A 25505-nucleotide genomic window follows, 5' to 3' on the forward strand; every position below is an offset into this window, starting at 1 on the left:
TTATAGAGAATTTTAGTTTGTTTACTCTCGTTTCTTATGCTTCATGATGTATGTCGTGTAGAGTATTGTGCATGCAACGAGTGATCGATTATATTGCGTTAAGATGATATTATTGTGCCTTTCCTCAAATTTCATGTGAAAAATGTTAGTGACAAGAGAATCGAAATTGTTCGCCGCGTTAAATTGTCTTTCTTCGAAATTTCACAATGATTATTCGATTCGATATGACGTTTTGTATTTAACACCGAGCAACGTAATAAGAAAAAGAAAAACGGAACGCGTGTTACGCGTACCGATGAAACGTTTTGCACTTTAGCCTATTAAGAGTATCAGACTGGTTTTTGATGACGTAAATTATAATCTAGAATATAATACGATGAACAAGTCCAGAATAGGGTCAGAATATATTCCGCTTGTGGAAGGCGACATGTTAAAGGCGCGATTCGCTTTACCTTTTGCTAAAATAGCATGGTTTACCGTATCTGTGCCCTTTTTCGCATTTATATTTTGTATTATATGGTCCATTGTATACAATTTTGAACATTCTACCTCTACTCATTGTAAGGTAACTATATTTTCCATGCTAATATAAAATTACGAAAATATTTACACAAGCATAAATTGTCTGTGCGTACGCGCTCACGTGTGTTTGTATGTATGTAATATTATTTTCTGTGCTAGGTTTATAACTTTTTACCATCTGTCTCTGCTGCTATTGGACATTATAGACCACAAAGAGATGTTTGGAAAATTGCAATAGCAATACAGGCTTTGATACGAATTTTAGTATTAGTAATGTATCGTCGTTATTATAAAGAACATATCTATAAATGGGCACAAAATATTTGTAATATTGTGACAGTTACCTATGCTGTTGAAAACATATCTCTTATAACATTAAGTTTTTGGACATCTGTTGAAAATTATGGTATGTATAAAAGATGACAATGCGTGATATATGTTTGAAATATAAAACATAATTTATGTTATTTCAGCCTTCCACAAATTATCTTTCATAACGTTTTTAATAACGTCTTTTATTCATATGCAGATAGCATATTTTATTATGAGAAATTGTCGTAACATTGCTAAGGAATCCTCCGAAGTTAGTTCCTTAAAGTGGAAGCGAAGATCCATGATGTTAAATTTAGTCTGTATAATATTTGCCTGTTACTTTTTTTATAGGCATAATAAATATTGCGAACCTCTAGGTGAGTCAATTGATTTCAGCAGAACCAAGTAAACAATAGTAGGTATTCATGAGATGCGCTCATTTCATTGCAGTTTATTCCATGTTTGCTTTAAGTGAATATGGAGTTGTTCTTTCGAATATGGGGTTCCACACGACTGCAGCTTGGGACTTTGCAAATTCGCGTCTCATTATATCAGGAACAGGGCTTAAAATAATTTAATGTAATTTCATATAAATGCAATTGCATTTTTAAGCAATTATGAGAGATACCTCAACCTTAAATTTTTTTAAATTATCACGATGAAGTTTTAAATCATATCTTTTCACTTATTCAAATTCTATGCTTTACGTACTATCAACATTGCGACGACAATGAACGTAAAATTAGCAATTTTCATATTTCTATTCGATAATGGTAATTATATAAACCAAAAAATTCCCGAAATAATCAATAAGACAAAGAAGGCAACTAGTAAAAGAAGAAAGGAAAGGAAAAGAAAAAAGTGAAAAAGATGAATAGTAGAATTATTGTATCTTGTTATAATAATATTGTGACATAAAGTTAAAATATTATTTTTAGAGAATGTTTTGTTCGATCAAACACACAAAATATGTTTCTTTTGCATGTTACGATATACATATACACGAGTCATGAACACAAGTTATTTTCGGGTGTACATTTTCACACATGCTTATTCCCATAAAACATGAATTTTCAATTTTGCATGTATTATTGGACACAATGAATTTGAATATTCATTATTTAAATTTCCTTCTGACTAAAGATTAAAGTTTACAGACTCGTTAAAGCTTGAAATCAGTTTCCAGTTTATCGGCAATAAATTTAGCTATTGCCATGGCGCTGGTTGCCGCTGGAGAAGGTGCGTTACGACAATGCATCACTCTACCACCGATACTACCTTTCCCTCCATCGAACACAAAATCATCTACTAAATTACCATTATTGTCCAATGCCTGTGCTCTAACACCCGCTGGTCCTCTGTGTAAGTAAATAAATGCATTAAAAATGATCGATTGGCCGCGATAGGATAAAATATGAAATATTAGAGTCTTTTGTTTACCTTTTTACGTCTCTAAAGGATACTTCGGGAATAAATTTTTGCAAATCTCTGACTGCAAGTGGATAAAAAATTGATTTAATCATTTCTTTGCATCCTGGTATAAAGTACCGGAAACAGAGTTTATACAATCCGGGAAATTTTGCCATTTCTATACAATCTCTTATATTTATATCGCGCCACCTAAGAATATGTCATAATGAATAATTGCATATTTAAATATTACATACAATTAAAATTTATTAGCTTATGTACCGATAACCCTCTCTGGCAAATGCTAAAACTGCGTTTGGTCCAAGCCATATTTCGCCATTGACTCTAGGAGTAAAATGAACGCCCAAAAATGGGAATCTAGGGTCTGGAACAGGATATATATTGGTGGTGCATAAATGCCTTTTGCTATCGCTCAGCAACAAGTATTCGCCTCGGAATGGAACGATACGTGGACTAAGATCACATCCTGTCATTACTGCTAGACGATCCGAGTGTAAACCAGCACACGTTAACACATATTTTGTCGGTATACACTGTGATATAACAACAAGATAAAAAAATGTTGCATATGATAAACTATAGAACTTGCGCGTAACATCTAAACGTACTTTATCTTTCGATTGTACTAAAATCGGAGATAATTCTTCTTTGCCTTTAGATTCTGTCATTTCCGAGAAACCGGTAACTTCGTAATTTAAATATACCTTCCCGCCCATTTTTTGAAATTCATTGGCAAAGTATTTACAAACCACTGCCCAATCGACTATACCTGTCCAAGGTGACCATAATGCTTTTTCTCCCTGTACAGTAAATACGTATTATTCCTGTTATTATAGTCTTTGAAATTCGTAATAGTTTTTTCTTATCATTATGTGTATATATATAATGATAAGAATATAATATATACATTATATATTTAATGATATATAATGTTTCTTATTTTTATGATTACAAAAGCAAAACAATAATTTTAATACTTGACATTTAGCTTCATATTTTGATATACAATCTTTCCCAACTAACTGGAGATCCGGTACGTTATTTTTTATTCCTCGATCATATAAATCGTCCAATTTTTTAATTTGGTCTTTATTTTGAGCTACTATAAGTTTTCCAACTTTGTTATGAGGTATATCGTGTTTGCAGAAGTATTCATAGGATAGCTTTAAACCTTCCACGCATAGTTTTGCCTGCAATCAGTTCCTGCCGGATCAAAAATCTCTTAACGAAGCGTTATTCTACTGTACAGTTAAAAATGTCATATTGTATTCGAACAAAGCAATATTTCTTTTAAAAGGAAAGAAGAGGAGGCACGTTAAGAAACATGCAATTGCTGCTATGTTTTTACTTTCATACTGCCAGGTTTGTAATAAATTCCAGCGTGTACTACACCGCTATTGTGTCCTGTTTGATGCATCGCCAGAGCGTTTTCTTTCTCAACGATCGCCATCTTTAAGTTAGGATGTCTTATTAACATTTCTCGTGCAGTGGCGCATCCAACAATGCCACCTCCAACAATAACTAAGTCAAACGCGCCACATGATTCTGCACTGAAATTATTTAGTTAAAAATAATATGTATTTATAATTTCATTTAATTCGTGCAATTTGAAAGTTGCGCGCTGTATGTTAGTTCATTTTTAAATTTGCGATCAGAAGCGGACTGGTCGAGAACATCGGGGAAATTGGGAAAAATCCTTGTGGACCGGTACGGATTTGGTGGCACTCTATCTAAAATTTAATTAATGAACCAAAAATGGAGGGCCAGTCGTGTTGGTAATATCCCGGCAAAACTGTAAGTCCCAGACCGTCTCTGTTTACGATATATCTTTTGGATTAATATCAATTCAGGTTGAATAAATAAAAAGGCATATGTATTACATTTTATAAAATCGACTAACCTGGATGTGGATCTACAACGATATGCACAAATAAGTTGCGGTAACAAAATTCTTTTTGTCAATAGTGCAAACATATTTGATTTTGTACGGTGATCAACCACATGAAATTTTGCTAAAAAACAGAGAGATGAGAATCAGTTTTATTTGAAACTCTGAGAAAATAATTTTTCCAAGTATGCGTTAAAACATGTATATATATCGATCAGGATTTGATATTTCGGAAATCATGTGTTATGGCGTGCCATGCTTGAATTCGATTGAGTTTAAAGAAACACCGTTATTAAGAATAAACATTACGTTTAGATGTATATGTTTACACAAAAATACGTGCTTATTCGATTAATCTTTCGGTAATTTGCATTACCAAGTTTTCAATGATATTTTTAATAAGATGTACATATGCAGATATGATAAAAAGCACGTGCGTTAACCAACAATGAAGGAAGAATAACCAAGCGGACCATGAAGCATTCTCTTACCTGTAAATTTTCGAAAAACTGTCATCTCATATGATATTCTACGTGAAACATCTCCTAATCGTACATTTTTTCGCTTACCGAACCAACAAATATATGCATAGTTGTGACGTCAATTTTCAGTGTGTGCCTGATGTCGCTTGATAAGGTTGTGTAGTATTACCTAGTATGTGGCGCCTCTACGGGTTTCTTTTCATATCATTAAATTCGTAATTATTCTCGCACGTGGATACGTAAATTTTATCGTATCGATTAAAAGCGAAGGAGAGGATCGATGTAGAAAGAAATAAATAAACTTATTTTGTTATTTTACTTAAAATTATGAGACACAAGGCGATGTAATCGAGAATCTAGGAATCTGAATTTATTTTTCTTTATTTACGTACGAATTTTCCTTCATCAACATTCTTTTGTCTTTCCTAGTTACCATCGATCTTTTTTTAGGTCTATGAGCGAACGAGATATGATGAAAATTTGTTGCTTGTTGTGAAGCACACGTTTAAGTGCGTGCATCCCGAATTATTTAAAAAATCGGTGGACGAGGAATATCGAAAAAATGTCATCGAAATGAAAATTTGCAAAATTGTTTATGTTATAACAATTATATGGCAAATAACGTGGACCATTTGCAACTCTTTTCAATAGCATATGACGAAAAAAACAGGGAAGTATGTATCATTTGTGATTACCAATGGCTTTTACATGATTTTTACGGCTTTCTATGTACATGTATACTTATATCGTCTAAAAGTCTAACGATATCAATGACACATTTTTAGAGATGCATAAATGAATCACGAAAAATAGTACGTCTATATATATGTATATATGTATGTATGTATATTACATATTAGTGGGTATATAAAAGGAATAGATACAAAAGAGACGTGAAAATAGTAAAAAATGAATATTCTGTATGATGGCCGGGTGATAAATGGCGAATGTCGTCCCTGAACCACAGTGCGCGTCTACGATGCGCAAAGGTACTACGGCGTCGGGAGTCAGTCAACCCGGTGACGTCTCACAATGTGTGTCGTATGGTGAATTTGTTGTGCCGGTATTTATAAAACTGAAACGAAATAATAGATTTACATACTTAGTCAAATGATAAATTGGTGTAATCGCGGTAGTAATTTGAAGAACGAATCGAATCGAAATTTGAGTGGACTTGGTTGAAAAGAAGTAAGATATACAGGAGTTGCGTTGGGCGTCTCTTGCAAACTGGATCAGTGAAAAATGTAAAGTCGGTACTTTTATGGATCGCATGTGATGTACGTGCGATCGATGGACGAAGGATAATCGAAAGAAAGAGAAGATACGAAATGATTTCCCCGAACGAATGTGATTCACTTTGAAAGAAGAGGGTACACCGTTCTGGTGGTGTATCATTGTAACGAATGAATCGAGAAGCCGCCATCGAAATAAAATTTCTATTTTTCCGGAGTGAAAAAGCGGTACATTGCCGCGCGTCATTATTTTCGTTGGACGAAGGAGCATAATATCGTCGTAGGCGTGGAAAGAAAGATATGTTGCAGGAGAGAGATCATAGGAAATACAAGAAAGCGTAGCGGGAACGTTCGAAAGAATTGCGAAAGAAGAAAGAGCGTGATCGAAATAGAGAAGAAGCTGAGAGTGCAGAGATTGGAAGAGAGTCAGCAAACGGTTGGTGGAGGTCAGCGAGAAGTAAGTACTCGTACTTAGAAGGCGCGCGCGCGACGAGTCTTTTTCTCGTCGTGAAGATTCGCGAGGACTCGCGAGGATGGAGGACGAGCTACGATGCCCTTGTTGCAAAGAATTATTCGTCGAGCCGGTACTTTTACCCTGTTGGCATGCTCTTTGTCTGGCGTGCGCGGTTAATCTGCAAGCACCCCCGGATTCTCCCCCGGAATCGACAACCGATTCATCGAACGCGCCAGGATCCGATCAGGAAGCCGATAAACTCTCGATTCTTTCCGAGACGGATTCCGGAGTGGTGTGCAGCAGCACGTCGACCAGCTCGCGACCAGGAAGCTATGTTGGCACACCCGGAAACGGAGGCTTTCCACCGTCAGGAGGCACTTTGTGTCTCTCCTGTCCCGTTTGTCAAAAAACCGTTTACTTTGACGAAGGAGGGGCTCACAATTTGCCCAAGTACAGGGCGATGCAACATATCGTAGAGAAATATCAAGAATCGAGAAACACGAGACTGCAATGTCAAATGTGCGAAGCCGAACCTCGGGACGCAACTGTCGCTTGCGAGCAATGCGAGGTTAGTTAACGCTCGTCTTTACTTATCTTTTCCTTTTCTTTCTCCGCGTTTCTTTTCTTCTTTTCCCGATTTTTCTATTCTTCTATCTTTTTCTATATCCATCCGAACACTGTGAATGTGTCCGCTATAAATACTTTGACATACACGCGAGTAAAACGCGTATGCAAATGTCCAAACGTCATCCGTCAGTTTGTTTCAGTGGCGCGATAACCTGCTACGTAATGACGCGATTAAAAATATTTCTTTCTTTGTTCTTACGTTTTTACGTTTCTCGATGATTACGATCGATAAGTGTCGAGTCGAAAATAAGGAAACGCATCCGGCGCGTGAAGAAGTCGAGACGAAACCAAGAGTAGTATTCTTACGTATGTTTATTTACCTTTTCGAACTTATTGATCAGATAGGATCGGCGAATCGATGTTTTGCGTACATGAAAGATAAAATTTCGATGTAAACTAAAAGATTCGACGCCGGTTGTTTTAGGTGTTGTATTGCGACGGATGCAGAGAATCATGTCATCCGAAAAGGGGACCTTTGGCAACGCACAATCTGGGCCCGCCTCGGGGCAGCTGGCAATCGAACGGTGGAGGTAAAGGTGCTCGCGGCCCTGCCATGGAAACTACACCACTATGTACCGATCATAACGGCGAAACGTTGACGCTTTACTGCGCTCTTTGCAAGATCGCAATATGCGCTCTTTGTCTTCGAGATCGTCACGCAGCCCATCCCCACGATGTACTGCCGTTAGCCGCAGCCTGCAAGGCTCAAAAGGTAAGTCTTTTTATCTTTTATTCTTGGCCAACGAATATCGACGAATCTTCATCGTCGCGATGTTTCTACGGATAATGGAACGGAACAATCCGGCTCTGTTATTAGTTATCTCTACTGTCTTCGCCGTTGGTTCGAAACGATGACGGATTTGTCAGTGACCTTGACGAAACTAGTTCTAAGTTCATTTACGAAGCACGATCATTGTGACTATTTCGGTACGTGCGGCAATTACGGATCAACGACCGCCGCCGCAGCTAAAGCGAGAGAAAAGTCGAGGAAAATATTGGATTTATGCCGCATATATCGCTCTATATCCGTGACGCGATAATTCTTCCAAACTTCCGGACACCTGTCTGTTTACATCGCTTTCGCGATCTTGCTGTTCGTTTCGTTTATCCATCGATCGCCATCTACTGACGATTCGATGATTCGATAGGGTAAAACAGCATGTTGCATCGCGACAACGTGCTACGTAATTACGAATAATAGCGGCATAGTTTCTCGTTATTTGGAGCTTCACCTCTCGACAAAATTCGAACATCACAGACACAGTTCTTTATCTCTTTGTGCCTTTCTGTGTAATTTGAACGAATGCGATAACCTAACGAATACTCGCGCGATCGATGTACATCCGTTATTAAGCCGGCATATATAAGCGCGTATGTGTTTAGAAAAAGAGAAAAGAGTACGTTTCCTCGACTAATTGTTCGCGTAATCGTGATCGTATCCGGCTTGCCATGGGAGCGTAAAATTTGTATTGTTCGATTCTTCGAAAGGAGAATGGGGCTCGATGAATCTGAAGAAAAGAGGTCGTCCACACGTGGCCTTTCCATATACAATCGAGAGCATAGAAGAAATTGGAGCGCGCATCGCGTTCTCGACGAGAGTTCTTATTATATTTTCACCCCTCGATATTCGATTCTGTTCTCGTATCCTTTCGCGTGCACGCACGGCTACTTCATCTCGTTCTCACGCGGCTATCCTTGATGCGATGATTTTGATGAGGCAGTGAGACGATAAAACGACGCGACGTCTCATTGTTTCGTCGATAACGCGATAGAGCTCGGATAAGTTTCGTGCAGGAGTAACAACTTGAAAGGTATAGAGGAACGGGTAGAAGATCGAAAGACCAATGTCTTGGCAAAAGTGAATACCCAAGTACGCGAAACCTTCTAGACGAGTCGCGTATCATTAGATTCCATAAATGGAAACTTGTCGGAAAATGGCTCGGTAGTTGTGTACGTGTACGTACGTACACATACAACATAAGATGCCTTTCATATGCGTGACTAGCAGCTGGTTTGTTAGCTGTCGACGACGATACATGGAACAGAGATGAATCCTCGAGGAAAGGCTAGAACGGCCGACCGGGTCTTCGTTAATGCCCACGACTGTTGCGGCTGTACGACCGTGGCTACGGCACCGCGTCTGTGGTTGCTGCTTTTTTCCTCCTTCGCCTTTCTTTTCCTCTCTTCTTTAATATTTTTTCCTCTCTTTCTTCGCGACGCGATTTAACGTACCGCCTCGAAATGAAAACGGCTTTGAAACGATGTCGTCGCTAATAACCTTTAATATGGTTTTATTTCTCGCCGAGTATTTTAAGACTATGTTCGTTTTGGCAAACGCCCCGTATTTATAGCGAGAAATGGAACATAAAGCGAAGAAATATCATTCCGTCGAAGGTCCATCGAGTCGGTTCGATCGAGCGCTATCTATAAAGTTCGTTTGGTCGACGAAGCCTCGATATTTGTCCCGTAATAAATCGGTGGTAATGGCTCGCTGCTGCAATTGAAATAATGTCAATATGGAATCGCGTCTGTTCATGAGCGAGATATTAGTCGTCTAGTTGTGTCGTCGTTGCGCGAGGGCCATGCTATCGTGGATGATAATACATTTTGTCCAGCTTGGGATAAGCAGGGACGTTTTTAGCGAGATAGAGAGCGCGAATATTTCATGAAAATTGACATCTTGAGATAAAGAGGAGAACGGGGACGTTCTAAATAAACGCGGTGAAAGTAGAAAGAGTCGTGTAAGTGGTTGGAAACGCACGCGAAGAAGATGTAGAGGGTGGATGGAATCGAGTTCTATGGCTGACAGATGGTCGACGGAAGAAGACTACCCGCGTATAAATTTCAGGGGCAGAAACGAGAATCTGTGTATCATACGTTCGAACTTGAAGCAGTGTCCGGCATTCGCTTTTCCAAAAATTTCTGCCGAATTGGTAGACGCGTTGTTACGGCGAATTTCGGTGAATTTCGTGGAAAAAGGGGAATTGGCAATCGCGGTAAGAGAATTACGAGGCGAAGATGAAGGGGAAACGGAAAATGCAACGGGGACGCGAGAGCCTACAAACGAAAATAGTTCTTGAAACAGTGCCAGACTTTGATACTCTGTATGGGTCCTCCCGTAGGTAAATAAACAAAAGGTACGTATACGCGTGCGTAGACGCGCGTATTGGAAAAAGTATGCGCACGAGATGCCCTTGCACCACACGCTTTTACTCTCGAAACGCCTAGTTTTCGCGTAATTTATTCGCTCACATCGAATAAGTAACGCAACACCGAGCCGTTGCGTATACGCAAATTTTCTTTTTCGCGCGATCCATCGTTTTTTAGGTGATCCCATTTTGTCTCCATGCGTAGCAGAGCATTTGATATAATATCGTAATTATCAGACGTTAAATAACCGATATATGCAGAGTCGGCCGGTGAATTCGTTAGTAGAGAGAAGCGTCGGACGCTCGTTAGGGAAGTACTATTCATAGAAATGTCGGTAGAATGTCTTAGATATTTATGGTGGCTTGATCGGTTGTGATAAAGTGATGCGCGATGCACGCATAGGGTGAGAGGCTAGGTAAGGATGAAAACGCACGTCTTATTACATAGTGCTGCTACACACGAAATGTGCCGTGGCGTGCCATGGCGTGAAGATTTCCTCGCCAGCGCCCCCGCACTCTCTTTCCTTTTCTCTGTTACTCGTCCTTTGATTCCCCTCCAACCGAATCGGCGTGTTTCATTCCGAATTTAACGATGGAAAATGCACCCTAGTCGAGTCGATAAGTTGCTCTTTCTCTCCCCCTCTTTTCCCCTCCTATTTGCTCCCTTCTGGTTCCCTCGTTTCATACCTGAATAAATTTCTCTTTCTGCAGTCTCGATAAACGCTATTCGGTTCGTTGGAAACATCTTTCGTAGCAGAGAATGATCGAATGGTATGTGGTGCCGTTATGGTTCAAGGAACGAGCCGTCTTATGGTTCGTCGTCCACGACGTGTAAGTACGAGTTGCGGTCGCTTCGTTTCCTTCCCTTTCATCTTCTAAAAATATCGTCGTGATAACTTGCAAATTTTTTGCTTACGGATTCGAAGATGCTCCGGTGGCTCGCAGCTGTACAAGCCTTCTATGTTTCGAATTTTCTACGAAAAATCCAATTTGGAAGCGTGCAGCGTAAATACGAGGAATAAGGATGGCGAATGAAGCTGAAAAAAGTGGTGAGTCACCGTTTAAGGGTAGGGAACGCGTGATAAATACGAAGGTAGAGTAGTATCTGTGCGTGGCGTAGGGTGTGTAAGGAACGGACCGACTTCTTTTATGTTGGTTACTTTAGGATACGACACGTGCCGTAAATTGGGCGCCAGGGGGGATTAATCGTCTTTTTAAATTTACTCTATGATCTTTCGAACGTGTTTGTCTACGATTCGTCGAGTTTTCACGTAAACGATAACGCAAGTCGCGATTCAGAGGCAAAGGAATACGTACGCGTAAAAAGAGATAGAATATTTGACTGGGGGTTGATATTTCTGGCGAATCGATGGCGAGCTGTACGCGCGCACGCCTGTGGAAAGTGTAAGGGTCTGCAGGCGAACGCGAAGGTTTGTTTCTGCCAGGAGCCCCATGAGGGAGCTTTGCCATCTCGCGATATACGTATACGTATACGCACAAGTATACATTATGCTTAGATAGTACAGTACTACGATTACGAGTATTGCGCGATCACGTTTCGGCAATTGATTCGTAATTTTGCTCGACTTCAGCGAAAATGTTACCGAATTTATCCCTTACCGGACGATGTATTTTTAGCTACAATTGGCCCGTAAGTAGCGATTACGGTTGCGTCTACGATACGTTCATTATCGATACGATTCGGCAACGTGAAACGAAAAGACAGCTGTCGAGGGCCGTTGGAATCTGGCACAAACGTTGATTCGATCAATCGACGTATCAATCAAGGTCTATCTACCACTATATTATATAAGTTATCGAAGTCGATTAACAGAACGAATTAAAGTTGTCTGCTCCTGTTTGTCACGTAGATGTAGACAAGTTGGCCAACCGGTAGTGGTAGTCGTGGTCGAATAGAGCACAATCGATTTCAGCCGAAGCCGCCGTTCCTCTTCATGCCAGATATCGGAAACCAGAAACAGCTGGAAAATAGGTGTTTTCTGTCTTTTGTATCTATCTGTGTCGTAGTACACCGATATGCGTATTATCGATATGCGTGTGTAACATAAAACGTAGTCCATACCGGAGCTCTATCGCTTCCCTCCTTTCTGCTTTTCATCTCACATCGTTGATCGAACATCTATTCACCGAGATTTTATACACGCGACGAATAGACGCCGGTACATAAGTATTAACTTCCTCGGTTTCGCATCGGTATTGTTCGTAACGTCGGACGATGACTTTGGTCTGGTTAACGTTAAATAAGAAAGACGATACAAAGCGGAAAGAAGGAAGGATGTTATCACTGTCTGATGAAAATGCAGCGCACCGTGATTTACGAACAAGAGGATAGAACGAACCAGGTCGTCGACCTGGCTTTTAATTTGACATGGTCGACATTTGTCGCGTCGTCTTGACGCTTCTAGATTACAGTAAACGACGCGCGATCTTCCTTACGACTCGTAGATTTTGCGACAGATAAGCGACGACGTTCTAAGGAAGTTTTCCTTTGCGATATCCATCGAGAATTAAGCGACACCAAACGGATATCGCGCAGCGATCTTTCCTACCTGTTTCTCGATAAGCTGATACGATCGTCGACCGTTTCTCGATCGAAACGGCGTCGAAAACGATACGGACGAAATCTCTTCGTACATAGCTCGCATACTGTACGAATTCCGCTCGGAAAAAGCGAACGACCATCAGAGAAAATATCGGTAAGTTTCGTCGTTTGCAACGATACGTACACGATGCGCGCATAAAGGAAGTCTCGAGAAAGGAGAATGCTTCGCGAGATCGATCCGAGCACCCTCGACTGTTGCAATTACTTACAACGAGTAGCCCAGCGAGATTCGATCGAGCCACTTAATTAACGTTTCCTGCGCCGCGACGCATCGTTTCGGTATCCGCGATACGCCACCCGATATCTCGTCTCAACGAAAGAAACACGCGGATCGAAAAATCTTGCCAACTGACTGTAACGAATAAGAAAAGTAAGCGACTTGTTAACGGGAGAATTTCCGAAGAATTCGACGATGGCGGTGCGGTATTGCCAATCGTCCGTAGAATTTCCTATGGAAAGTTAACGAGTAAAATTGCGGAAATTAGCTAGGACGGAGCTGCGGTCGTAGCTAATCCAGCAAGAGTAACTCGATTACACCCTGGCACAAACTACCGACGCGACGTTCGTCTAGTTCGGTAGATATCGAAAAGCCAGCAGCCAAACAGATAGACGAACGAAGGGATATACGGGAATAACAAAATCGATACTCTAGTTCGTCCGGCGCCTCGGTAAGAGTGTTAAGGGAAAATGCAAATTCGCTGTTAACGCGATAATCGTTTGATGCGGTTACAGACGGAGCTCTCGCAAAATTTGCAACAACTATCGGAGAGAGCCCGCTCGACTACGGAATTCATTCAGAGGCTCAAGGGAATGACGGACAAAGTGCACGTGAGTATTTACCTTGAACGTTCCTTTTAAATTTCCCCTCGTCAGGTTTGGTCTCCGTGAAATTACGCAAGGACTATACACGCGATAATTGCATCAGCTGCTTCCCTTTCTCTCTTTTCCGCACCCTTCCTTCTTCTCTTTCTCGCCCGCTTTCTCTGCTTCGCCTCTATCTCCGCTAGTTGGTAGCGGCCCGCCGTTTCCCTTTGTCCACGCTGATATATCGGCGCGTCGATATCGTCAACGCCGGCTCCAATACATCGTCTCAGCGTCCTATGCGTCCTGCTCCTACGTTGGCAATTAAAGATCATCGTTTGAAATGAGAAAAGACACGCAGCGAATCTACGGTACACGAGGGAGCGATAAATATTTGACGAATCGTGTAATCGTATCGGTGCGCTTGCCTTTCGCTTGCGTCCTTTTCGTTCGAACGAACCGAACTTTGACGATTTTCACGTGTGTTGACAGGAGGAGTGCGTCACGTTGGAGGAAGAGGTGGAGGATAGGGTGGCGAATTTGGTGAGTCTTTTACAGGCGAGAAAATCTCGATTGATCGAAGCGGCGCGGCAAACCCGTGAGGCGAGAGTGCGTTCTTTGCGGGATCAAGTGGCCAGATGCGCGTCTCACCTACAGGCAACCACCGCGCTTCTCACCTTCTGCATCGAAGCCTTAAAAGAAAACGATAGCGCGGCTTTCCTGCAAATCGGTGGAATGCTCTCGGTCAGAGCTGCTACCGCTGCTGGCTCTTGGGGTGGCGCCGAGGGAGTCCAAGAAATCGCTCGACTGCCGTTGCTCGATCTTACTCTGGATGACAAACCGTTGCGTCGCGCTATCGATCAACTTACCTTTGTTCAGTTGAAACGTAAGCTCTCTCTCTCTCTCTCTCTCTCTATCTATCTATCTATCTCTTTTTCATCGCCCTCCCTTTTCCCACTCTCCGCTTCACGTTCGAATCGATCCGATTCGATCCTTTTTTACGCTTTTCTCTGTATTACGATCCCGTCGATTTACTTCCTCTTCGTTTCTTCTTTCTTAACCGCGAGACAAACCAAAGGCTCGAACATGGAGTTGTACTTTGTAACGTGTAAATAAGGATAATTGTTTTCTCTTTCGAACGTCGACATCTCTGGTTTGTCAAGGGTGCAAGAAAAAGAACAAAGAAAGATACATTGTACGAAAATTGCTTCGTTTCGTGACATTGGTCGAATGTAAACTGTTTGCCTTATGTTGGACGCAGCATCGGAAGGAGAAGAACGATTCCCGATTGCAGGTAATTGGACGAAGGAATCGAAACTTTCCAACTCGCGTTTCTGTTTATTGACGAAAAATTTCTGTATACTTTTTTAAGTATGGTTTGTCCGAACAGGCGTTTTTGCCTCTCTCTCCCCCCACTTTCTGTCTGTCTCTCTCTCTCTCTTTTCTCTCTCTCTCTTTAAAGAAGGTCAACCCAAGTCCGGACAGTTTGCAAAAACGACATCACGCTTCTAATTTCATAAAAGAGTTTCGCGGAAATACCTCGAGCCGAATTGTATTCTCGAGCGTTCGCCAATCGTACGGAAGTTTCAGTCTCCGCGAAATTTTCGGAGAAGTTTTATCAGCGTATCTAGAAAATCTATGGTTAGTTCGAAGTTCTTTCGCTGGAGCAAGAGGCAGCGAAGGGTCGCCTTTGTGTTTCTTTCTTTCTTTCTGATTTTATCGGTTGGTTGCTGGTTCGAGACGTGTAGCTGGGAATTTTTCTAGCCCCTGGAGCCCCGATATTGATACCGGAAGAATGCAGCGCGGAAAACAACAGCGTGACAGTCGCTTGGCAACCTCCACCTGGACACGGAATCGTAGGGTGCGCCGGTCAACGAGGTCCTGCGATCGAGGGGTACCTATTGGAACTGGACGATGGGTGCGGCGGCGAGTTCAGGGTAAATAAGAAATTTTTCGCTGAGCGTCGCGTCCACTGCTCGACGAATATAGTAAGACGATCGCTGAACGATACACGGCGCATCGAAGTTGCATTCCATCGAGAATCCAGCTGTCTGAATGAATTGTCTCGTCGTGTGTTTGATCAGGAAGTATATTGTGGCCGAGAGACGATTTGCACCGTGGACGGATTGCATTTTAATTCTCTGTACAACGCCAGAGTGAGGGCATTCAATAGCGCCGGGGAAGGCGAATATTCGGAGTTGATCGGTCTTCAGACAGCCGAGGGTGAGTCTCCCTTTCTTTCTTTACTTTCTTACGCGTCGCCTCGCGTCGCTATATCTCGTCTTTTTATAATCTTCTCCGTCGTGTCTCCCGATGCGTTTCTCGTCGAGAGTAAATCGTTGCGGAACAAACAAATATCAACGTTTACCAGAGATGGAGCGACGGCCGATCGATTTCTAGCAGAACGTGTGTCGAGATAAATGAAAACCTCGGCTCGTCGGCGCCGACGACGATATTTGTATGCGACGCGATTGGATGACGCTGACGCAATTTCGGGAATATTCATCGTCGACTAGGATTTATCGAAGCAATACGCGTCTCAAGAGTATATCGGCAACGAAAATCTGATTTGGCCGCGACATTTCGCTATACACGAGTATGTACGGTGTACGTATATCGGTATCGCGCGAGCCTTAGCCGTGGTTCCGGTTTCTATCTGGCGCAGTGTTCAATTTCCACTACTCGGAGTGGCGACGACATCGACCAGACTGTGTAGTAGTCGCATCGAGTTTGTCCACTCGATTTCGTCGGTCGTCATTCGAGAACAATGGTAGAGTAGAAACCGAGCGACAAGCAGAATCGATCGTTCGATTATTTAACGGCACGGGGATCCGTATCGCTTTGTTGAACAGTGGCGTGGTTCTCGTGGGCGACTGGGGCATCCGGTATACCACAGGAGGTATCAATTTCCGAGGATGCGATGAGCGCGTCCTGCGAAGGGTACGAGCATCGAGTCGTCCTCTCGAGCGTCGGATTTTCACGGGGCGTCCATTATTGGGAGCTGACGATCGATCGTTATCACAGCGACACCGATCCGGCGTTCGGTATAGCCAGAGCCGAAGTATCGCGAGATCGAATGCTCGGTGAGTTGATTCATATAGCGTCGCCGATGACGGCCACCGAAATTCTCTAATAGCGATTTCACCCGTAGGCAAGGACGATAAAGGTTGGAGCATGTACATAGATCGGCAGCGTTCTTGGTTCATGCACGGCGGGGGACACGCGCAAAGAACCGAAGGTGGCGTGCAACAAGGCTCGACGGTGGGCGTTCTCTTGGATCTGGACACGACGCATACGCTTCGTTTCTTCGTCAACGACCAGCCGCAAGGGGGAATCGCGTTTCGCGATCTGTACGGCGTGTTTTATCCAGCTGTCAGCTTGAATCGTGGGGTGACCGTCACTTTGCACACAGCCTTAGACGTGCCTCGTCACCTGTTGGCGTTGCACGAGGAATACATGACGGATGCGATTCAGAGCTAGGGGTACCTAAGTGTCCTGAAGAAGGGCCTCTTGCAGGAAGTCGGCTCGCTCGGTTCCGCTTCGGCTCCGACCGACAAATCGTCCAGGGAATTCAACGGTCAGCTCGAGAAGATCGTCGAGGAGTGCCTCGGTGAGACCAACTGATGTACGACCGGTTAACGATGATTTTTCAAATTTAAGTCTATTTTTTATTCTGCAGATATCGAGCAATGACTCGATATTTTATTCCGTATTCGAAAATGTACTTTGTCGGTTCTTTTGGAGATCACCGTGTTAGTTTTTGTCTTTACGTTCGTAAATGGTTCGTGGCCTCTCGTAAAGTACACGCGAGGTAACCAACGTGTGACTGGTTGCCCGTCCATCCATCGTTCACGTTCGGCGATATCGTTTCGATGAAACGATGTATCTTTTAACGAAATTTTGCCAACCTTTCTCGGCAAATAAACGGAATTTTATAAAGGGGAAGTATGTCTGGACGACATCGAATCGAACTATCCATTTATTCTATTCTGCAAACGGCGATTCTTACGACGCGCGGAATTTTCTCGAGTTTTCATGCAAAATCACTGCCAGTATCAAGATTTATCGAATCGAAGACTGCCATTCTCGATAAGTAGGTAAGCCGAAATGTTTTCCGTCTAACGATCATCAGCGCGGTCGTATTCTTATCCATATCGATACGTATAAGTGTAGTAGTCGCGTAGGCGTAAGATAAACTCTATTGATATTTAGTAAGATGCATTGCGAGAAATAAAAAGAAGGAAGGAACGTACAGAGGAAAAAAAGAACGCGAACAAGTAAATACGCTACGAAGAAACAAGCACGCATGCACATAAACTCGTAAGCTTTAACGAAAAGTAACGAGTCGAGTAAACGTTTTCTAGTCCCCGATAGAAGTTTCCGTCTACCCTTCTCCGTGTTCGGTTTTGTCGCGCCCATCTTTCGAATTACTTGCTTTAATCGCGCTATTTTTCGTCACTTTTCGTGTTGTTGTTTTTCTTCTCCCCTTTTCCGTTCACATACTATTTTTTACCTAGAAATATGCGAGCGACCATTTCTCAGCTTCGTTCGAAGCGAAAACTGCGAGTATTCGACAACTTAAGCTTATTTAAAATAAATGTTGCAGCGCACACTCGTGAAACTGTCCCTCCCGTCAGCGAGAGGGATCAAGATCGGCGTTGTACATATCTGTATATACATATTTCGATTGTATTTCCGATAAATTTGCCAACTGTATTTACAATCCTATCAATAAAACACACCAAAAACTAATATAGGCCGCTCGATGATGATCGTTTCTATGCTACCCCGCTGGGTATAACTCGCTAGTTATACCGATACTCGGTCGCGTATCAAACGCATGGCTTGTAATCGAGTAGGAGGAAATGTCGTGAAGCGGAGGATAGGAATACAATGTCGAAATTAAATAAAACTCGTTAAAGCGCTTCGTTAACTTGTTACTCTAATGATAAGACCATTAGAACGTTGCTGATGTGGTCTCCCATTACCACTGAGTCGCAGGTTAAGAAATGAGCGAGTAATCTGCGGTTCTGTCGGATGGGAAATATAAGATAAAATAAGCGGAGCTAAGTAGGTCGATAGCTCGAATTACGTCGGTAACGTAATTATCGATGTCACGGAGCTACTTATTCTTTTTGACCTACTCTTATTGGCTGGGAAAGTTGCAAGCAAATTTTAACGAGATGCGACATAAACTTTACCGATGGATATGAAGGATAAAAATCGGATATTGATCGAAACGATACCAGATAGGTGGCAGACCGGACGTTTCTAGTCGGCAACCGTGAAGAAACGAAAGAAAATTGTCGCGAAGATGGTGAGGGAGGACGAGAGAGCGAGAGGCCTCGAGTTACCTCCCGCTGAGCAAACCAGAAGCCAGGAAAGTGGCGCAACGCCACGGTAGAAGAATCACCGCGGAGTTTCGTCTTTCACCGCAAAATCGAGCCGGGAGGAAGCAAAGGTTGTGTCTCCGTTTGTTTTTAAAAATCGTAGCAGCTTCCGTAGCGAAACGCGTGCCGGTTGCGCTTTCCTCCTCCTATTCCTCTTACTCCTGTTACTATTACTACCACTACTACTATCGCTACTACTACGTTTTTCCTCTATGTCGGGAACTGAAATACGCGTCAAGTTTGCATCGAGATACTCTTTTATTCGTGCACTGAATTATCGATAATCGAAACGGTCTGTTACCGCTAATTCACGCGCCAGGCCTTTACGCTCTATACCGTGTACAATGGATTCTCTCATTGATTCGTTCGACATGTCCACGAAAAAAAGTTGGATGTCAAAACGAGAAATAAAAGCAGGGAAACTCGCATGGGACTGCTATCACCCGATACTCGAGCTAACCAAATCAATCGTTCGATTCATACATAATTACTTTCGGGGAGGTAAAGCTTCGAACAACACCCGTGCGCGTTTAACCTCTCCAGACAGGAGGATGATCGATACAGTGCGCTGTATGAGCGGTGCGACGAGGAACTACTACAACGAGACAATACTCCTTCTTGTCCCTTGATCGATCGATTCAATCTAGTGAATAAATGCGTGAAAGGATTCTTAGGAGAGGGAGTGTCATTTCCGTAGGCGATTCCGAACGTTTGACCCAAGAACATCGATGGAAGAATCAAGCGCACCGAAAGTGTGGGGACACGTTCGCGTTCGATTTAATCTCGGATCAGACCAAGGATTAGCAGCGACCTATCGTGCCCGACCAACGATTTGTCTGTGCGACAAGAAACGGATTATCGCGACGCGTTCAACCTATCGGATAAAGTCGAATCCTTCGACGATACACGTACGAGAGAAAGAAAAGAAACGCTCGTTGCGATTTTCACGGCATCTTCCAACGCCGTATCGTTTCACTTCGAACACTAAGATATTTTTTATTCAGATAGATTTCAACCTTTATATTTATACAAACAGTCCGAACAATGAAGAGAATTTTTTGTTTCATTACCGATAAGCAAAAAATAACCTTTCGGTTTTCGATAATCAAAAAAATATTCCACCATCAACAATGGTTATTGGTAAAGAAAAAAAATTCTCTCATCGATTTGTAACAGTTATTCGTAATTAGAAAAAAATAATATTTTTTAATCGTCCAAGTATTTTTGTAAATTTGTTAAACTCCTACTTTCCATTCCTAATTCCCGCGGTTCCAAATCAATGGGTCACTGAAATTGTTTCACAAATATGAACAAACTTACGTCGACTTGCCGCGTTCATTTTGCCAATTATTTTCGTCTAAAAAAAGTCCAATAAGATCCAATAGAGCTCGTTTAATAGAGTTTCGTGCAACCGAATAGAAGAACGCACCACAAATTGTTTTCGTTTTTCGAATAGGCATTCACAATAAAAAATCTCAAAATTGTCGAAATGGATCGGACGTGCCGTTGATAAACCATGTAAAATTCGTTTGATTGAATTTTATACTATTTCTTTATTAAATTTCGCAGTCAGAAAAATGATTTATATCGATGGCTAGGGAAATGGACAGCTGTGTGAAGAAGTAAAAGAGGGATAGAGATTGAAAAGGAAAGAAAACTTCCCACTCATTTCCCTAAATATCCTATCCTCTTTAAATCTCGTAACCCATCGAACTAATTACAGCAAATAGAATTGTCTTAACCACTTATATATAATTGCTAACTAGGTTTGTAATTCTATCGACTTTTTCTGTAAATCTTTTCTTCAAACTATCAGCTGCAATGCGGTTTGCAATTATTAATCATCATTTGTATATACCAATTTATTATTTCCTTTTTCTGCTTTTTTCACTTATCTTATGTTATATAGTATTGCTACTTTTTATCCTAAATTCGTCTTCTGGAGTACTCTGTAATATGTAACCATATGTTCTCATATACGCACAGAAGGATACTTTTTTTCGTTAATTACAAATAAGTATTATTATTATTTTAAATTTAAAAAAAACTTATCGCAAGGCGAACGGAATAGAACGGAAACGGAAAATGAATGTAAAATGAGGGCGAATCAAAGGGGAGTTTGAAACTCGTAAATTTGCACGATAACTGGCAAATGTCGCCAATTTCGAGGTGCGTTCGATCGTTGGAAACTTGTTCCTGTTCCGCCTCGTTTACGAGTCTTTATCGTGCGATTGGTGGGAAGAAAATTTGCTCATCTTATCGCATATCGACTACTTATTCTCACTATTCTTTTAACACAGCAACAGAAGAGCAGAGATTCTGCTTGATAAATGCAATGCGTGTTTCAGATACAATAGATTTATTTTCTCAGACCTACACAGAACCGCCAGCGAATTCTCCCTGAAACAGATGTACTTGGAGAAACAGGATATAAATAAAATACGTGATATCCAACATAATAACAAGCACCTACGATTAGTTATATTTTTTCAATTGATAGCATGTATATGTACATTGTTTTATATGTTACAGTCGTCGTTATATTATCCCGTACATATCTTATCGTAAGAAAAAATCGCGTAGAAAATAGATACATTTGCGCACAGTTTTGTAATGGTCTGAAAGAACGACGTGAAACGAAACATTCAAAGAACCATCGCGCAGCGATTGAGGATACGAGCATTCTATAGACGTATGTTTCGATACGGTGCGAAATAAGCTACCGATATTACGAAGAATTGTGAAGAATTTTGTTGAAAGCATTGTAAGATGTTTCCAAGTCGAAGATCAATTGCCTGACTTGAGTGTCGGACAACTCGTCAGAAGCGGACATATTGCTAAGAGTTTGCAACCATTCCGCCACTTTTTCTTTGCCATCGAAATCGCTCGGTAATATGCTCAGCCGATTCATTGTGTCCACTAAATCTCTTAAATCTGGATGTAATTGATCCATAGCTTTGATTTCCAATCGCAACTTATCCATTAACGTTATAAATAAAGAAACAATGTCTGCGATGCATTTAGATGTATTTCCTTTGTCATCCTTTATGGTTATCGGTCTGTCTTCCTTGATTCTCTCCAGCGCAGCTGGACAATCTAATCGAAATGCTCTGGCAAACGCGTCTATAGTGGGAAATTGATCGCTTTGTACCTGAACGAATAAACAACAAGAATTTACAACTACGTAATAGTTAACGCTGACAAATTTTTTACAAAATTCTGGTACCTGTTTGAATGCCGCTCTGTATTGCACCAATAATTTGCTACAAGCAGCTGTATACTCCTTTGGAGTTACACAATCTCTGATATAAGCTTTCTCCAAATGCTGCAACGTGTTGACAACCGCATACAAGTCAGCTTGATTATCGTGCTTTTCTCTTTCCCGAGCATTCTTGTAAAGCTTCACTTCTTCGTAAAGTTCTGGTCGATCTTGAGCTACAGACATTTTTATTCCTGCGGCAAAGTAACACACGTTATCATAAACACCAAATTTTGTTAGGTTAAGTTAGGTTAAATTAGCTGAATTAGTCTACAGTAAGTAATCATTAGGAAAGGGTTATGGGAAAATAAGATAAGGTACAACAAAGGTGTACAGCGGGTATTAAGTAAACGATTGCATTGCAATGAAATCTATAATTACATATATATATATATGTATATATATATATATAAAAAAGAAACGTCAAGTAAAACGTCAAACAACAGGGTGATAAGAAACTATAAAGGCGTAGGATGAAATATTGGTGGCGTAAATACTTACGTCTTAGATATTTTCCCTTTATGATCCTCTCGATTGCATAAAGCTAAGAAAACTGTCAAAATTATATTAAAACTGCACGCGTGAAAAAGAAGAAGTTCTAACGATACTACGGAAGGCGTCCTGCGCCAGAAAAACCAGCCATCTATCGGACGATTTTCGTTTTAAAAAGATCAATTCTACTCTTCTCGTATGCACGTATCTGCATTCTGTATGTGTGTAATATGCATTATGCGTCGAGCACGATACAGGGTAACGTAAATACATATAAATGCAAAGTAAACAGAGATGTCAGTTTCGTTTAACGAATGATTTACTAGAGCAAATTTACGATAGATAACAGACTGTACAAAAATAGCCTATATTGCGAAGTTAACATATCATTTCTTCTAGATCAACGGACAATTCTTCATAACCCCATTAATAAAGATTAACAAGCCAATTATGAAAAAATAACAATAATAACAGTATTAACAAACGCCACATCGTGTATAATGTACATAGATAAATAACAAGAGTAAATAAAAAATACTTTCTAAACAGTAGAACGTTTGGTCGAAGAATGTACCGTTGAATTTTTATCCCTATCAGTAATGTTCAATCGATAAATAGTTTTTCAATAATGTTTGGTTTGTTAAAACGATTTTTGCAAGTCGAAAACATTCTGTTTTCATCGATACACCGACAATGAAAATCTTTAATAAACAATGTTCTAGACTGATTCAAGTTTTCTTTATACAGTTGATCGTTTTTCTGGCAGTCAGATACAACACGTATGTAGGTCACATTCAACGTTGATTCTTTGTCGTCTAAAGTTTCCCACGGAGGAAAAATTTGTACTAGGCATTCGAATTTCATTTCAATTCTACCTACTACATCGGGAATTGTCATAATATTTATAAATTTGACGGAGTTACTTCTTTCCCCGTTCGATAATAAATTGAATGGATCCTCGATCACAATTCCCTTCAAAAATTGCCTATTAAAACGCGTTATACATGTTTGTACAGAAACGGTAACGCATGGTATAGAAAGATTCTGTTTCATCCCTTGTTTTAGTCGATGTCTCCATATACGTACAAACGATATTTGTCTATTAATCATTGACTGCAGTTTCTCCATCAAACTACCCCTATAACGTAAAATGAAAAAGCAACGAAATTATAATCATAAATAACGCTGTTATATTTATAATCATAAATAACAACAAATATTCATTTAAAATTACCTTTTTGGTTTTCTCCTTTTTTTCCCAGAGTCTAAAATAGTTAATTTCAATGTAGACGAATCTGTATGCGTTTCATATGGTGATGTTTTCGTGTTAATGATAATTTCAGTTTTGCTCGCTGATTTGGTATCTGTAACTTGCGTCAAAGTTTGAGAAATGTTCTGAGAAGAGCATCGTACATTGGAAAGCGGGTCCGGACATAATTCCGCTTTCGAATAGAACGTGTCATCCGAATCTGTATCGGATGTTTGCGAGTGTAATGACGCAACTTTACAAAATGAACCTACATGTTGTGTATCCGTGTCTTCTATATAATCACAAACGCTAGAATCTTTGTCGGAATCGTTGCTTATATATGCACCGTCTTTTCTGCCATCATAGTCTTCAGAACTAGATTCAGTTTCAATTTTCAGGATATCTTCCCCATCCTTGGGACTATCCTCGATATTTAACTTTGTTTTAATCGTCGATGAATCCGATACTACAGAGTCTTCCGAAATGTTTGAATCTTTACACAAGAGTACATTTAAGTTATCGTCTTTAAAACAATTTTCTAACTCTATCATTGATGCACATAGCTTTTGGCTGCATAACATTTCCCATTTGCTTTCTTCCTTCAAACTATCTTTATCGACCAAGCTATAAGTATCAGTGGTATTTACATTAGAGCTTACACAGTTATCTGTTACTTTATCGTGTTCCTTCTTTGGCTTCCTTTGCTTGCGCTTATAACAATAAGAACGGCTACCCAAAATAGGAGATACAACTTCCTTTGGTATATTATATACTTTGGTACAAATTACAGGAGATCTTGCGTTACTTTCTATTTGTATATTTTCAATATGATCTAGGACTTTGCGTTGTGATTTTTTTCTTCTGTTTCTTTTGTGAGAGTTTCCTACAAGTATCGGAGAAGTATTGAGAGGAACTGTGTTAGACAGAGGTTCAAATAAATTTCTTCTGATATTTTCTTTTCTGTTAGTATTGACCAGCTTCATACGCTTTCTACTACCTTCGACAGAAAAGAAAGAAGATTTTTTTATTAATCAAGCTTTCACAATCACAATTTTTTCTTAATCCTGTTTATTTACCAACGGCTTACCTAAAATCGGCGAAGTTCTCGTAGAGACGGTTCTCGAGGAGACAGATGTACCCAAAACGGGTGACCAGTACGATTTTCCCTTCGTAGGCAAAGTATAATCGATGCAAGTTTCATCCTGTATGGAAGCAAATTCGCCCCTTTTCGTACATGGTATATCTGTTAGGTTTTTATCAATTAACAACGCACTATCTTGAAATTGGTTAACCACGTCTGAGGTTAGACTCGTTTGGCCAAAGCTCAGTCTTCTTACGTGATTTGGTTTTTTCGCTTTGTGACTAAAAATTTCACCGCCCTTATGCATTTTCGTATTACCGTTTACCACATTTTGATAAAATTAAAAAATACAGAAATGCAAAAACCCCGCTTTGACTTTCAACCTAACATACTTGACATATTTTAGAGGAACACGCAATATGCCTGTGTTTCTATCCTCCATGTTGCATTACCATGGAAACGCGTCTCGATGTGAATCGTATAGGGCGCGGGACATCTTGTGCCCCATTGAAT

General features: G+C 40.8%; 4 protein-coding genes across 8 annotated transcripts; 2 read left to right on the forward strand and 2 right to left on the reverse strand.

The window, feature by feature from the left end:
* The first annotated feature begins 28 nt into the window (after nt 1–28).
* On the forward strand, nt 29–1771 carry LOC100652230 (post-GPI attachment to proteins factor 2). Its single transcript, XM_003395196.4, has 4 exons — nt 29–565; nt 682–928; nt 996–1211; nt 1285–1771. Exons 1-4 carry the CDS (start codon nt 377–379, stop codon nt 1410–1412), a joined length of 780 nt encoding a protein of 259 aa, XP_003395244.1. The 5' UTR covers nt 29–376; the 3' UTR covers nt 1413–1771.
* On the reverse strand, nt 1706–4842 carry LOC100651400 (L-2-hydroxyglutarate dehydrogenase, mitochondrial). 2 transcript variants are annotated; one of them, XM_012307835.3, is made up of 8 exons: nt 4723–4842; nt 4166–4277; nt 3614–3815; nt 3243–3455; nt 2874–3065; nt 2527–2798; nt 2275–2454; nt 1706–2192 (listed from the first exon to the last, which is right to left on the reverse strand). In XM_012307835.3, the coding sequence occupies exons 2-8, from the start codon at nt 4237–4239 to the stop codon at nt 1997–1999; spliced, it is 1329 nt and encodes a 442-aa protein (XP_012163225.1). In that variant the 5' UTR covers nt 4240–4277; nt 4723–4842; the 3' UTR covers nt 1706–1996. The 2 variants fall into 2 exon arrangements, with proteins under 2 accessions (XP_012163225.1, XP_003395237.1); XM_003395189.4 differs by having other exon boundaries at nt 4645–4821.
* On the forward strand, nt 3450–18273 carry LOC100650480 (E3 ubiquitin-protein ligase TRIM9). 3 transcript variants are annotated; one of them, XM_020862803.2, is made up of 11 exons: nt 3450–3627; nt 5086–5309; nt 5421–6889; nt 7373–7660; nt 13453–13548; nt 14014–14407; nt 14783–14815; nt 15286–15458; nt 15606–15744; nt 16374–16604; nt 16673–18273. In XM_020862803.2, the coding sequence occupies exons 3-11, from the start codon at nt 6401–6403 to the stop codon at nt 16999–17001; spliced, it is 2172 nt and encodes a 723-aa protein (XP_020718462.1). In that variant the 5' UTR covers nt 3450–3627; nt 5086–5309; nt 5421–6400; the 3' UTR covers nt 17002–18273. The 3 variants fall into 3 exon arrangements, with proteins under 3 accessions (XP_020718462.1, XP_048261181.1, XP_003395230.1); XM_048405224.1 differs by lacking the exon at nt 3450–3627 and adding an exon at nt 3815–4059; XM_003395182.4 differs by lacking the exons at nt 3450–3627; nt 14783–14815 and adding an exon at nt 3815–4059.
* Nucleotides 18274–21360: 3087 nt separating this feature from the next.
* On the reverse strand, nt 21361–25426 carry LOC100648707 (vacuolar protein sorting-associated protein 28 homolog). Of its 2 annotated transcripts, XM_003395169.4 has the most exons (5): nt 24999–25426; nt 23897–24908; nt 23538–23800; nt 22138–22364; nt 21361–22062 (listed from the first exon to the last, which is right to left on the reverse strand). In XM_003395169.4, exons 1-5 carry the CDS (start codon nt 25297–25299, stop codon nt 21640–21642), a joined length of 2226 nt encoding a protein of 741 aa, XP_003395217.4. In that variant the 5' UTR covers nt 25300–25426; the 3' UTR covers nt 21361–21639. The 2 variants fall into 2 exon arrangements, with proteins under 2 accessions (XP_003395217.4, XP_020718474.1); XM_020862815.2 differs by lacking the exons at nt 23538–23800; nt 23897–24908; nt 24999–25426 and adding an exon at nt 22672–23202.
* Nucleotides 25427–25505: the final 79 nt, after the last annotated feature.

This window comes from Bombus terrestris, chromosome 4 (assembly GCF_910591885.1).
Source record: "Bombus terrestris chromosome 4, iyBomTerr1.2, whole genome shotgun sequence".
Classification (NCBI taxonomy): domain Eukaryota; kingdom Metazoa; phylum Arthropoda; class Insecta; order Hymenoptera; family Apidae; genus Bombus; species Bombus terrestris.